At 35.6% G+C, this 13940-nt stretch overlaps 1 protein-coding gene and 1 non-coding gene across 2 annotated transcripts; both read left to right on the top strand.

Moving 5' to 3' along the window:
• The first annotated feature begins 4619 nt into the window (after positions 1–4619).
• LOC121226831 (small nucleolar RNA R71) lies at positions 4620–4726 on the top strand. Its single transcript, XR_005924516.1, has one exon. It is a non-coding gene; the product is annotated as a small nucleolar RNA R71 (small nucleolar RNA).
• A 6923-nt stretch (positions 4727–11649) lies between these two features.
• LOC121226830 (tropomyosin-1, isoforms 9A/A/B-like) lies at positions 11650–12135 on the top strand (the record flags this gene model as incomplete). The annotated part of the gene is made up of 1 exon (XM_041110463.1): positions 11650–12135. A coding segment is annotated over exon 1 (486 nt), but the record flags the coding sequence as incomplete, so codon positions are not given.
• Positions 12136–13940: the final 1805 nt, after the last annotated feature.

Below are 13940 nucleotides of genomic sequence, written 5' to 3' on the forward strand. Positions count from 1 at the left end.
AATTGATGAATTGTAATCGAAGCTCGATGAGTCTGCTTTCATGAGGAAGTAACGAAAAGATCATATGGGCAGTATATTAAGAGATAATCAGATTTTTGTGGGACAGGGCCAGAACGGTTTCTGGATTCCCTGCTCCGACTTTGGAAATTCATTATAAATTAACCAGAGATAATTAGGGGTCGTACCATATATGTACAGATTCCTCTCTGAGTCTAGTTTTCATAGAAACAAACGGCATCAGTATTGAAGCCCCGTGCAGGGAGATATTCAAGTCGTAATGGGCAAAGGTCAGTGTAGTCGACCCCTGCAACTTGGGGGACTTTGACTAATAAAATGTACTAATTGGCCCAACCAAAAATTCTAGAAAAAAATACATAGATGGGCACATGAGTCTAGTTTCTAGGAAAAATTACGAAACTGATTTTCGAGTTACGAAACTCAAGATATGATTTTTAAAATGACTAGTGCACAGATTGGGCAGTGTCTGGAAAATAAATTTTGTAAGGGGTTAAAGCCAGTTAACACCTCGTGTTCGACTCCGGTGTCGGTTTCAGGTTCGGGGTGTTACAAATGTATAGTCCCAAAGCAGCATCGAACTCAGGAACATTCATATGTCGTGCTAAGCCACCCAGTCAGAAAGTGATGGTGCCTGGCTCGTCATGGGTCATCATCACATGCTGTAGACTAAATGTCGAATAGAACTCAAAGTGAGCTCCATGTAAGTAGGCTCGATAGTAAAGAAAAATTGGTCCCACGGGGCTGTAGCAATGATGACGCGCACATGATCAACAAACTAGACCTACTCCAAAGTGGCCCAATCAATACAGCGGCAGAAATCGGGTGGTCGCAGTCAAAGTAGCTAAAGTAAGTCCTCTTGGGGAACCAATGAAAATCAGATGTAGGGGTGGCAACCTAGGCGGAAGCGCTCGAGGAGGAGGTCGCGCCAGGGGTATTTCGCTTTTTCAAAGCGGGGATGACAACTTGGATTTGCTGCAAGTGTTCATTATGAGGAATCTACAAAAAAGCTGACCAAATATTAGAACCAAATGAAGCAAATAGACGAACCAAGCATAATAGAGACAATCCAATAACGCATGCAATAATCGAAGTCAATTAGTAGCAACTCAACGATAGAAAATAAATCAATAATGAATGTAAAATAGATAATAATCCTAAAAGAATACCAAAACAAACAGGACAAAATATTAGACAATCAAGAATAAATAGTACGAAAAATAATGATATAATAGGAAGAATCAAACAAAATTAATAAATTAAATAACAAGAAATGATAGTGTAAAAATAATAAAAAGAACAAAGTACTTTAAATAGACTATAGTAACTAAAAATAAAAGTAATAGTCATACAAATAAGAAAACCAAATGTAACAGGCTGGATAAGAATAAAATAAGACCAAATAAAATAACTAAATATCATAAATAAGATAAAATAAAAATTAAATGAAGCATAATAATAAAATAAGTAAAATAAATTAAATTAATAAAATGCTAAGTAAATAAAATAAAATAAAATAAAGAAGGGCAAACAGTAGGAAGTGACCGACGGTGGGATGGTTACGGCAATTGCCGATTTGCGCAAGAGAGGCACAGACAGTGGTTAGAGGGTAACACGGCTAGGGCGTGGGTCATGGGGGTTGGCCAGACGGTGAGCAGGGGAAAGGGAAAGGGAAGGGGTGAGCGTGCACGTGGGTGTGTCTGTGAGGGTGTGAGGGGCACGAGGAGGGTGTGGTCTGTAAATGGGATGGAGGAGAGTGAGGAAGGTTTGGCGAGGTGAGAGGAAGAGTGGGGGTGGTGGGCGTGGGTGCTCGATGAGGTGATGAGGTGTTGCGCGGGGTGTGGTTTTGATGGAGGTTGACGAGGCTAGGGGTGGGTTTGTGGTTAGGGGGAAGGCCAAGTAAGGTAAGGGTGTGATGATGGCCGAAGATGGTGAAGTGAACAGCAGTCAGTGGCGTTAGGGTGTTAAGGTTGGTTGTGAGAGAGGAAAAAGATGAATATAAAAATATTTTAGGGTTTAGAGGTTAAAAGGGGGACATCGTTGTGTTCTTTTTAGCCTATGTGCATTTAAAATACCAACCCAGTCTTCACAGGGCCTCAGACACGCCCGTGTGTCCAGGTCGTGTGATATCTCCTTCGCTTCTCCCACCCCGTATGGACTCCTACATGTCTATATGGCCCGGCCGTGTGTCTTTCCCGTGTAACTCTCTAACTTGATTTAACATTGAAAAATTTAGCTCCAGGTTTCCTACGGCCTAGGAAATGCCAGTGTTTCCACGTCGTGTGGACTATTTTAGGCCATGTCTCCATCGAATTTTTTGAAAACAAAAGCCCCAGGATCCACACAACCAAGTACACGTTTGCGTGTTTAGGCCGTGTGGATCACAAGGCCATGTCGCTAGGCCGTGTAACTCATTGTCAAACCCTTTAAAATGCAGACGGCCTGGGACACGCCCGTGTGGGTAAAAAAACACATTTTTTAATTTTAAATTAATTAGTTTTAAAAATAACATGAAATAAAATTAAAAGAATTAGCTAAGTGTTAACACTCGAGTTACCTCCCGAGAAGCGCTTATTTAGAGTCTAAGCTCGACTTACCTTGCGTATGATTACGGTGGTTCCCAAAGTCGAGGCTCCTCTTCCTCCTTATCAATTCTATGATCAAGTTAAGGTTTAAGTCGAGTACTATTAACCTTAAATGTGCCAAATTTAGAATGAGTTACCTCGACTGTACCATATGAGAAAATGTTCAGTACCATAAAATGATTTGATCCGTTTGCATCAAGCTCTGAAGTGGCATTTCTTGGATCCGTTTTGTCTAGTAGTACATTGTCCCCAAATATAAATTGGTTCGTTCTATCCACATGCTCATCATGGCATCGCTTTGGCTCTTCATCGTGCTTTTTCAGTTTCTCCTTGACATGTGTCTGCCATTCATCCAGTTCATCGATTTGTAACATTCGCTCTTTATGAGTCATTCTATTTCGTCACTTGGACTAAAATGTGGCTCTATTATATTTTTCTAAGGGGTTTCCTGCAAAGAAGGTTGAGCCACATGGTTACTCATATTAATAGAACTTGTAAAATCATCTCGATCACTAGATGTCTTAACAGAATCATGAGCTTAGAGAGCAATCATTTTGTTACCTACATGAAGTACTAATTCACCCATACCAATATCAATTATAGTTCTAGTAGTTGCTAAAAAGGGTCGACCTAGAATCAAAGGTACATTACTATCCTCATCCATGTCTAAAACAACAAAATCAACTGGGAATATGAATTTATCAATTTTTACAAGAACATCTTCAATAATACCTCTAGGAAATCTAATGGTTCTATCTGCTAATTGAATACTCATCCTAGTTTGTTTGGGTTTCCGAAGTCCTAATTGCTTAAACATTTTATAGGGCTTGACATTAATACTAGCCCCTAAATCACCCAAAGCATTGTTAATATTCAAACTACCAATTAAAAAAGGAATAGTAAAACTCCCTGAATCTTTTAACTTGTTGGGTAGTTTATTTTGTAATATGGATAAGCAAACAACATTTAGCTCCACAGTCGATGAATCATCTAACTTCCTTTTGTTTGCCAAAATCTCTTTTAAAATTTAATGGAATTGGGCATCTACGAAAGAGAACAAACGGTAAGATAATATGTAACTTTTTTAGAAGTTTAAGAAATTTACCAAATTGTTCATTCGTGTGGTCTCTCTTCGTCTGGTTAGAATATGACACTCGAGGTTTATATTCTGCAGCAATCGATTTTTGCTCTTTCTGGCTTACCTCAACCTTATCGTTATTTACTACAATTTCTTTTCTCGGTTCTGGTTCAGATTCAACTAACCCTATTCATCTCACACAATAATTGCATGAAGTTGCTCCTTTTAGTTAGTTTTGATATTGCTAGGAAAACTACCTTGTGGTCATTCTGAAATTAACTTAGCAAGTTGACTGATTTGGTTTCGAGCACTTGGATCGATACTTGTTGATTTTTAAGTGCTGCTTCAGTATTTTGAAAGTGAATCTCTGACATCGAGATAAACTTCATCAACATATCCTCAAGGTTCAACTTCTTCTCTTACTGACAAGGTTATTGTTGGAAGCTTGGAGGGGCTTGTGGTCTCTGATTTCCTTGACCACCCGAAGAGAAATTGGGATAGTTCCTCCAACCTGCATTATACTGGTTACTATAAGGGTTATTTTGAGGCCTAGAATTATTACTCATATAATTGATTTGTTCGTTCTCTGTGCTAGGACCGTAGGTTAAGCATTATGGATTGTTCATTCATCCTACATTCGTATCCCATTGCATCACCAGGTGTACCTGCGTAGAAACATATAAACCATCAATTTTCTTATTTAGTTGTTCTACCTGATTTGATAACATGGTGGCTGCATCTAAATTAAAGACACTGGTTGCTTTCATCGGCTTCGTCCTCATGAATTGCCACTGATAATTATTCAATGACATATCCTCAATAAATTCATAAGCCGCTTTGGTGTTTTATTATTCAGAGTTCTACTGGCTGCGGCATCAATTAACTGCCTAGTAGAGGGATTCAAACCGTTGTAGATGATTTGAACCTATAGCCATAAAGGTAACCCATAGTGGGAGCACCTTTTCAATAAATCATTATACCTCTCCCATGCATCATATTACGTTTCTAAATCTATCTGCTCGAAGGAAAAGATGATGTTTCTCAACTTGGTTGTCTTACCCAGTGGGAAGTACTTTAGAAGAAACTTTTCGGTCATTTGAGCCCATGTTGTGATAGAACCTCATGGTAAAGATTTCAACCACTGTTTAGCTTTGTTCCTCAACGAGAAAAGGAATAATCGTAAACGAATGGCATCTTCAGTAACACCATTAATCTTGAAAGTATCGCAGACTTCCAGGATATTAATCAAATGAGTATTTGGATCTTCATCTTGTAAACCATCGAAATGAACAAACTGTTGTATCATCTGAATAATGTTTGACTTCAGATTGAAATTATTTGCAGCAATGGTGGGTCTCACATAGTACGAGGAACCGGATCTGAATTCATAACAACTGAAGGAGGTAGCTAATTATTCTGATTATCACCCATCTCCTCAGTACTAATAATTACCTCTTGTTGGTCTACTAATTTTTCTCGACTTTGTCTTGCTTGTCTACGGTTTCTACGAGCTGTACTTTCAATTTCACTGTCGAATAACAATGGTCTTGATAGGCTTTTTCTAGTCAAAAACTAAAGGAAATTGGTAGAAGCAAATAAAAGAAAAAGTAGAATGTAAAAATTAAACTAAAAACAAAAATAAAATGCAATAAAAATAAATGGCTAAATTAATAAAAATCAAGTGTCCTAATATTTTAGTCCCTGACAACGGCGCAAAAAACTTGATAGTCACTAAACTAACTATAAATACGACAAAGGAAAGTGCACCTATCGAACAATAGTATAGCTATGGTGAGTAGATAATATCGTATCCACGAGGACTAAAAGTACTAGTAATTGCCATTTTTCTATTATTTAGCTGACAAATTGGAGTGATTATTTTTAATCTAAAATTACTAAACTAATCTAACTAAGAACACAATAGAGAATGAAATAGGAAAATAATCGAAGATAACCAATGAGATAGACAATACCCAGGAAAGAATCCACCTAGACTTCACCTATTATTATGAATCTGAATTAAATGATTTATTCACTTGTGTCTTGATCCGTAGAAATCTCTATATTATGTTAATATCTCTTTCGAGAGTAAGAACAACTGACTTTAGGTTAATTAATTGAAATCTCTTTCTAATTAAAACCCCTATCGTCATATTAACTCGATCTAGGGATTCCCCTATTTGATTTGGCTCTAATCCGGTAGATTTATTTCATCCTATTTCTGGGATTGCATGTAACCCCACTCAATTATGCTAGATCTACTCTTAAACAGGGACTTTTGCTCCATTGAATTAAGCACATTAAACATGAATTAATATCCCAGAAATATTAAAACAAGAAATAATCAAACATAATCGAGAATAAGAATCAAGTATTTATCGCGTAAAATAGAAATTAAATAATAGGTTTCGTCATAGGTTTCATCTCTTTTAAGTATCTAAGGGATTAATTCATAATCCTGAATGAAAACATCTCAGACTCCGAAAAACCACAAGAAAACAATCGAAAAACAGCATTGGAGTCGATCCTGAAGAAATTTTCATCAAGATTGAAGAGTCCTTTTGATTTCTTTGGAGATTATTATAGGTTTATTTGTTTCTTGTGGCTATATTGTATTTTGGATGTTTTGTTTGCTAGCATGAACTAAATTGCAAAATACCTAGGGAGATGAATCTTACGGTGGATTTTATCTTTTGTTTTTTATTTTTGCAATAAATACTTAGATATTGTTCTCAATTATGTGTGCTTAAGTCTTGGTTTAATATTTCTAGACTATTGATCCATGTTTGATGTGCTTAAATTAGAGGAGATATAGACCCTGTTTAAGAGTAGGTTTAGCGTAATTAAGGGGAGTTGCATGCAATCCTAGATATAGGACGACATAAATCTACAAGATTAGAGTCAAATCTAATAGGGGAATCCATAAATCGAGTTAATGCAGTAATATGAGTTTTAATTAGACTGAAATTTCAATTAATCAACCTAAAGTTAGTTGCCCTTACTCGAAAGAGATATTAGCATAATTTAGAGATTTTTATAGATCAAGATACTAAGTGAATAAATTGCATAGTTTATGTAGCAGGCCCAATTTTCTCGGGCCCACATACACAAAATAAACCAATAATAAAATAATAAAATGGAAGTCCATTATAAAAATCCAATTCCCAATAGCAAACCCGTTATATCAAACCCAATCCTGGGCCCAAATTAATCCCTAGCCCTAACCACAAATAGAAACCCTAGAACCTTCAGCCATTGCTTCCCCAACGTTGGGCCTCTCATCTCAGCTGCACGTGCGCTTTCAGCTGGCTATACCTTTAAAACAATCGAAACCAACAAACAACGAGCAGCAACAGAAAAGAGCAACCACGCACAATATGACAGCAAAAGAGAATAACAGAAAATAACAGAGAAAAAATAGAAAAATGATTTTTGTAATTTTTTTATTTTGTTTATTTGGCTATATAAAGTCGTTTTCGAGACTGTAAAAAGGGATACAAAATCAGCGAAAAAATACTAAAGAAATAAAAAAAGAAAAAGTTTTTGAAAGGTGATTTTCACACTTTTCTTTTCTTTTGTTTTTCTCTGAGTTTTCTTTTCTTTTTTCTATTAATCATATAAAAAAGAGAAAAAGGAAAGAGTTAAGGGTCGAGAGACTTACCTGGTGGCTGAACCTTTTGCTCGCTCTGTCGCAATCGGAGTCTGGCGAAGGGTGGAGGTCCTTACGGCGTTTTGTTTTCCGAGTGCTACAGCTAGGGTTTGCCAATTGAAAAAAGTGGCTACTATGATTCAATTTTGGCTTTATAGGGAGTGAACAACGGCACCGTTTGAGACCTGTGCTAACGGTTTCAAAATGTTGCCGTTTTGGCAATGATCCGCGCAGTGACCCGACCCGAGGGAAGGATCTGCGCGTCTTGTCTCAATGGTTTATTTGCGCAATTGGTTCCCCCGCTTTTGTAACTTGCTTAAATTGATCCTCTTATGTTTCTTCAATTTTGCCACATATTTCATTGTTTGTTTCTTAAACGCAGTGTTTTGGGGCTGGGGATATTTTCCTCTTTAGTTCCCATGTTATTCGCGCGTGCCTTTTTGGTCCTCAATTCTGCTTTATTTTCATTTGTTTCCTTTTTACTTTGAATTAAATACAATTTAATCCATACTAATTTAATTTAATGTACTTGATTTTTATTCTGTTTAAAACTCATTTTTCTGTTATTTTTAGATATATTTATTTTTAAATCTAACATTCTTTTTATGTTTAAGTTTAATATATTTTTAAGTTTATTATCAATACTATTTTAATATTATAATATATTATTATTCTAAATTTATCATTAACATTATTTTAGGTTTATCATGTATTTTATTTAAAGTTAACATAGATTATTATTTTGAATTTATCACGTATTATTATTTTTTAAATTATCATCAATTTTTAAATTTATCATGTATTATTATTCCAAATTTATTATATATTGTTTATTGTAAATTACTCTATTCATTCCAAATCGTGGATATTATTTGTATTAAATTATACATTCATATATATTATTTGTTTCAATTCATGCGTTGTTTTAAATTTCATCTATATATATTATTTATTTTGAATTATACACATTATTTTTTCAATTACTTCGTTATCATTTTTCTATATAATATACCTTCTAATTCTTCTTTACACATCTTTTACTTAAATATTTTGTATATTATTTTTACACATTATATGTGTTAAAATGTTTACATGTATTTTTAAATGATTTTTTTAAATTGATTTATTTTAATTCGTTTCATGTGTTCATTTTATTTTGAACTGATTTGTATACTAGTTTTTTAACTTATTACTTGCTTCGCTTTGTTTTATTTCATGTACTATTTAGTTGGTATTGGGTTTTGTTTCATGTATCATTTTGAGTTTAAAAACTATTATGTGCATTTGAGTTTGTATATTCATATTTGTATGGTAGTCTACCTATGTATATTGTTCCATGTTCATACATTTGCTTTTCAGTTCCGAACATTACATCGCAGTTAAAATTTCTGATTTATTTTCCAAAAATTGATCATATCATTTCGAATAAATCAAATTACATCATTGTTAATATCGCATTGAACTTTTGCTCTAATCCAAATTTGTAAAAAAGAAGAAAATGAAGTTTGTAATATGTCGTCTTTGGAATGATGAGAAATCGTACCCTAACTAACAGGGTTTCGATTTCTCGTCGAACTAAAACGGCTAAGCATGTTTTAGTTTTCAAATACACAAAATTTCAATAAAGTTTTTTAAAGGTTAGCTTATGCTCAGAAATTCAAATGTTGCATCCTAACTTACGGGATACGACATTTCATTGCCTCGGGATGAGAAGACCTTTCTACTTATGTTCAAATTTATACAAATATTTAAAAATATATCATTAATAAAAGGGGGATCATTTTTAATATTTTTGAATTTTCGGCATTTGACTTTAAGACATTAAATAATCAATTTAATACCAATTTTGGGCGTTACGAGGGTGCTAATCCTTCCTCGTACGTAACTGACTCCCAAACCCATTTTTTTCTAAAACTCGTAGACCAAAATCATTTTTAAGGTGATCCAATCACACCCCATTAAAAGATTGGTGGCGACTCCAATTTTCAATTTTTAAGTCGACACTAATTTTTGTTTTCAAAAAGTGGTTTCGACAGCTTGGTGACTCTACTAGGGACTTGTTCTGAGAGTTAAGCCACAAATTGATTATTTTTTGTCTTTTTGTCAAAAGTTGAAAATTCGATTTAAATCTACGATCCTTTTACTGCATTTTATGGTCTGCACCATTTTTTGATATGTTTGTTTTATTGGTTCGAGTCTTTTAATCTCCGCATATTACATTGCATACTCGTTCGGTTACACCCTCTTAAGTGGGAGTGAGAAACTATTCCTTCGTGAGGTTTCACCTCCGTGTAGGATAGTGGTTCACTTTCGGGATACATCCGTACCTATGTCTTGTGACATTTCGGCTCTGTGCAGATATAGAGAAATTTATTCCCCTGAACTGAACTCGGTCTATATGAGCCTATAATGGGCGAGGATCGAGGAATCTGCTAGTTTAGGTACCCTTTCTTTAGAACTAAACCGCATGTAGTAAGCTCTAAGAGCCTACCCTAGGTAAAACTACTCCATACCCTTAGTGGTTGACCAAGTAGATATTATGTTTATGATTTCTTTATTACTTTAAATTTTTTGTCTTAAATTTACTGACTTGTTTTGTTTTAATTGTGTTTGCATGACATGCTCATCATATGCATAAAAAAAGGTGTTAATTCGTGTTCGATTACTAAATAGAAAGCTTGCCATGGAGAATGAATTTCTTGATAAAACGGAAGATAATGCATAAAAAAGGTGTTAATTCGTGTCTGAGTGTGGTCAGAGAGGATGCAACTTGAGAAAGGTGATAGCTTGATCAAAGGGTATACATCAGAATTGTGAGACTTCACTCGTATTAGCATGACTCAGAGCAATCTCCAGGAGTTGAAAAAAATTTGGGCAAAATGGGATAATGAAGTCAAGCAGTTGTTTTACTATAATTATGGGTATCTGCCTTATTTACTTGATATCAAGGTGCACAAGCATTTGTTTCGAGCTTTGGCCCAATTTTGGAATTCCGCTTATAGTTGCTTCACCTTTGGGAAAGTAGACTTGGTACCAATGGTGGAGGAATATACAGCCTTACTTCGTTGCCTGAGGATCCAAGTAGATAAAGCTTATTCTAGAGCCGTCAATGTCCCGACTTTTATAAAAAGTTAATGAATGTCAAGGGAATGAGAGAGCAAGGGGTCACGACATGGATTAAACAGAAAGGAGAAAGCAAATGTATCCCCTGGAAAAGTTTGCGATATCTGATTTTGGCACACCCTAATACGAAGAAAAAGGTCGATGTTTTTTCTTTGAGCATTTATGGGTTGATTATTTTTCCTAAAGAACTTGGACATGTAGATGAGGCAGTTACAGACTTGTTCGATCGACTAGATATGAGGGTCAAACCTGTCTCGACAATTTTGGCTGAGACATTCAGATCTTTGAACGCATGTCGGAGGACGGGTGAAGGATGATTCATTGGTTGTGCACAACTTCTGTTAGCTTGGTTCCACAGTCACTTTTGGAAAGTAGATAAAGTTTCTTATCGAGTATTCTCCGAGAGCTATTCTCTATTGAAAGAATTAGTGACGACGCTGAGGCGCGACGACATTACAGAGGAAAGATGGATAACGATCCTTTAAAATCTCCTAGATGAAGATATCGAATGGAAAGCTCCATGGATGATTTCAGATGAAATTTTATATAGATGTGGTGATTTCGACTGGGTCCCTCTACTTGGGATTTGGGGAGCTGTTGGCTATGCACTGTTGCTAGTACTAGGACAGTATAGGTCAAGGCAGTTCGTACCTGTAACCCAAGGACTAGCTCAGAGCAAATTCTCATATAAAGGCGATGCTTACAAGAAGAAGATTCGAGAGATGTCCAATGCCTGGAACCAGGCTTGACGGATGAAGAGATTGGCAGTAGGTCTGAAGATGACTCCAGAATACATTGAGTGGTGGGGTAGGAGAATTAATGATAATATCCCAGGACCAAGTCAGGGAGACAGTCAGTTGATGGAAAAATACTTGTGAGTTGTCGCATCCGAGCTAGAAATTATAAGGCAAGACTTTGAAAGAAGAAATTTAGAGTTAGAAAAGAAGATAGAACAAATGGAAGAAGAGAAGATGAATTTGAGACTAGACATGGATGTTCAGAAGCTAGAAACCGAGAAATTAAGAAAAGGGAAGAATTAAGCCGAGGAGGATTTGGATAGTTTGAAGACAGACTATAAGAAGTTACATCTCTCGATGAGAACTACCGAGTTGGGGAAAACTTCAGAGCAGTGGCATCAGGAAATTCAAGAGGAAAAGATCAAGGCTGATAGATGGGAAAGGAAATTCTAGGAGGCCCAGATGCGAAATGAGACCCTAGAGAAAAGTTTGTCAGAAAGTCGAAATGAAAAAAGGGAATTGAGGGCCAGAGTGGCTAAACTGGAAAGATCTCTTTATCAATACCGAAATCGTAATTCCGCAAGGGAGTTGAGAGCGAGCTTAAGCAAGATTGAAGAGATGAAAAGAAGAATAGAAGAATTAGAGATGACACTACAAAACTGTGAAAGCAGGATTGAGTTCCTTGAAGTAAGCGAAGAACGTCAGAATGAAAAGCTTCACTATTTTCAGAACCAAGTTAGAAACAGGGATTACATTATGGAAGAAGCCATGGTTCAGATTCGAGAGGTAGCTGATTACTTGCAAAATTTGGTAGTACAGGCCGACACGCTGAGTGTGAAGTACGAACTTGAATCAAATCGGCGGCAAGAACAAGATTCACTACTTAGGAAGATTAAAATTTTGAGCATTAGGGCAAAGCCTTATTTGTATCCAGTTTTATGTAATGAAGTTTGTTTTCTAGTAAACTTTTCTAAATGGAATTGAATCAAAATTGACACCTTTTTGCATTCATTTCATGCATTACATCATATGCATTAAAGACTATTAAAAGATCCTAATTGATTAAAATCATTCCTCAATAATCTGGAAACCAACCTACCAACCAAACACTGTTATGGTACCCGAGTAAAAACAAAAGACATGGACCAAAGATTGGAAAAACTTGAACAACTCCAAAAGGAGAAGCAAGACCAACTATAGCTGCAAATAGAAAAGTAGTTAACTAAGATCCAACAAAATATGATGGATAATAAAGAGATGAAATTCTGTGAAGAGGTTAAAAAAAAGGGGGGAAACGTTCACATCAATGCTATACATGAAGACAACTGAAAAAGGGACCTTGTTAGATATTCGCCCTTATAAATCTTGGAGTGTTCTAAGCAATTGGACTACGAAAGAAATCTCTATAGTATTTAGAGCTTACTAAAAGTAATGTTCGGAACACACTTGTTGTTTTTAGCCTAGAGGCACTAAGAACTCCTTCGTGAAATAGGCTCATGTCTGAACGTCATTATTTTAAAGAAATACATTTTTGCGATCATTTTTGAGCCAATATTCTTTCATTCTTTACGAATAATTAATTTTGATTCTTTCATTCTTTTGAATTTTCTTCCAAATCATTCATCCATTTATTCATAATCATACTGCACAAATAATTATTCATAAATTCATAAATTCATATATTCTTTGTATATTCTTCTGTATCTAAATAGGTCCCTTGATAACAATGACATGAGTGACACTGCTACAGACTCAGAATCTCTTTTGAGCGAGAAATGTGTTTAGAAGGATCTAATGACTTTAAATATGACATAGATTGTAGCCTATCTCCGAACTTGTTGAGGATGATAGAACAGGAAGAGAAACAAATTTTACCATGTGAGGAGACAATGGAGATTGTGACCTTGGAGGAGGGAAAAGTAGTAAAAAGTAGAACATGCATAACCGAAGAAATGAAGCAAGACCTTGTTGAGTTACTGCAAGAGTTCAAAGATGTCTTCACATGGTCATACCAGGATATGCCCGGGTTAAGCACTGACATTGTAATCTGCAATGCATTAAATTTGAACAACAGCATGATATCAAAAATTTGTAGTATGTTCAGTGAAAAAACTCTACCGGGGCAACGCCTTTCTCTTTGGCCTATCACAGTTTTGCCCATTAAAGTTGAGTTTCCATATCTTCGAGTTTTTATTGGATTTTATCCTGATTGAGAAGGAAGATTCAAAGTTTTCCATCATACTCAAATGTACCAAAAATAATTTTGACCCAGAAAGCTCTATGAGAGAAATCTGATACCAAAGAGGATCCTTCGCATACAAAATAAAAGTGAATGGGAAAGATCTTGTGTGGAAGACTTTATCTGGAAAAACATTGATTCTGATTGAAAGGGATAATAAGGACTTATCTAATCATATGAGTTTCAAAAAAATAAAAAAATAAAAAAATATATTTAAAAAAAATGGAAATGAAAATGTTGGAAAAAGAGAAGAAAAAAGAAAAAGGAGAGGCCAAAGCGAACACCTGTAAAAGGCGCTTTGAGACCAAAGGGGATTTGAGTTGAAAACCCGAAAAGGGTAGCTCAAAATTTGAGCAAAGTGGGGTATGGATGTCATCGAGGCAATATCATCAAAGGCTTCTAATAGGCATCGCTTCATTTTTATATTATTAATTACTTCACCAAACGGGTAGAGGCTGCTTCATACGCCAATGTCACCAGGTCAGCAATTAGCAAATTCTCGAAAAAAGAGATC

Source organism: Gossypium hirsutum, unplaced genomic scaffold (genome assembly GCF_007990345.1).
Source record: "Gossypium hirsutum isolate 1008001.06 unplaced genomic scaffold, Gossypium_hirsutum_v2.1 scaffold_478, whole genome shotgun sequence".
Classification (NCBI taxonomy): domain Eukaryota; kingdom Viridiplantae; phylum Streptophyta; class Magnoliopsida; order Malvales; family Malvaceae; genus Gossypium; species Gossypium hirsutum.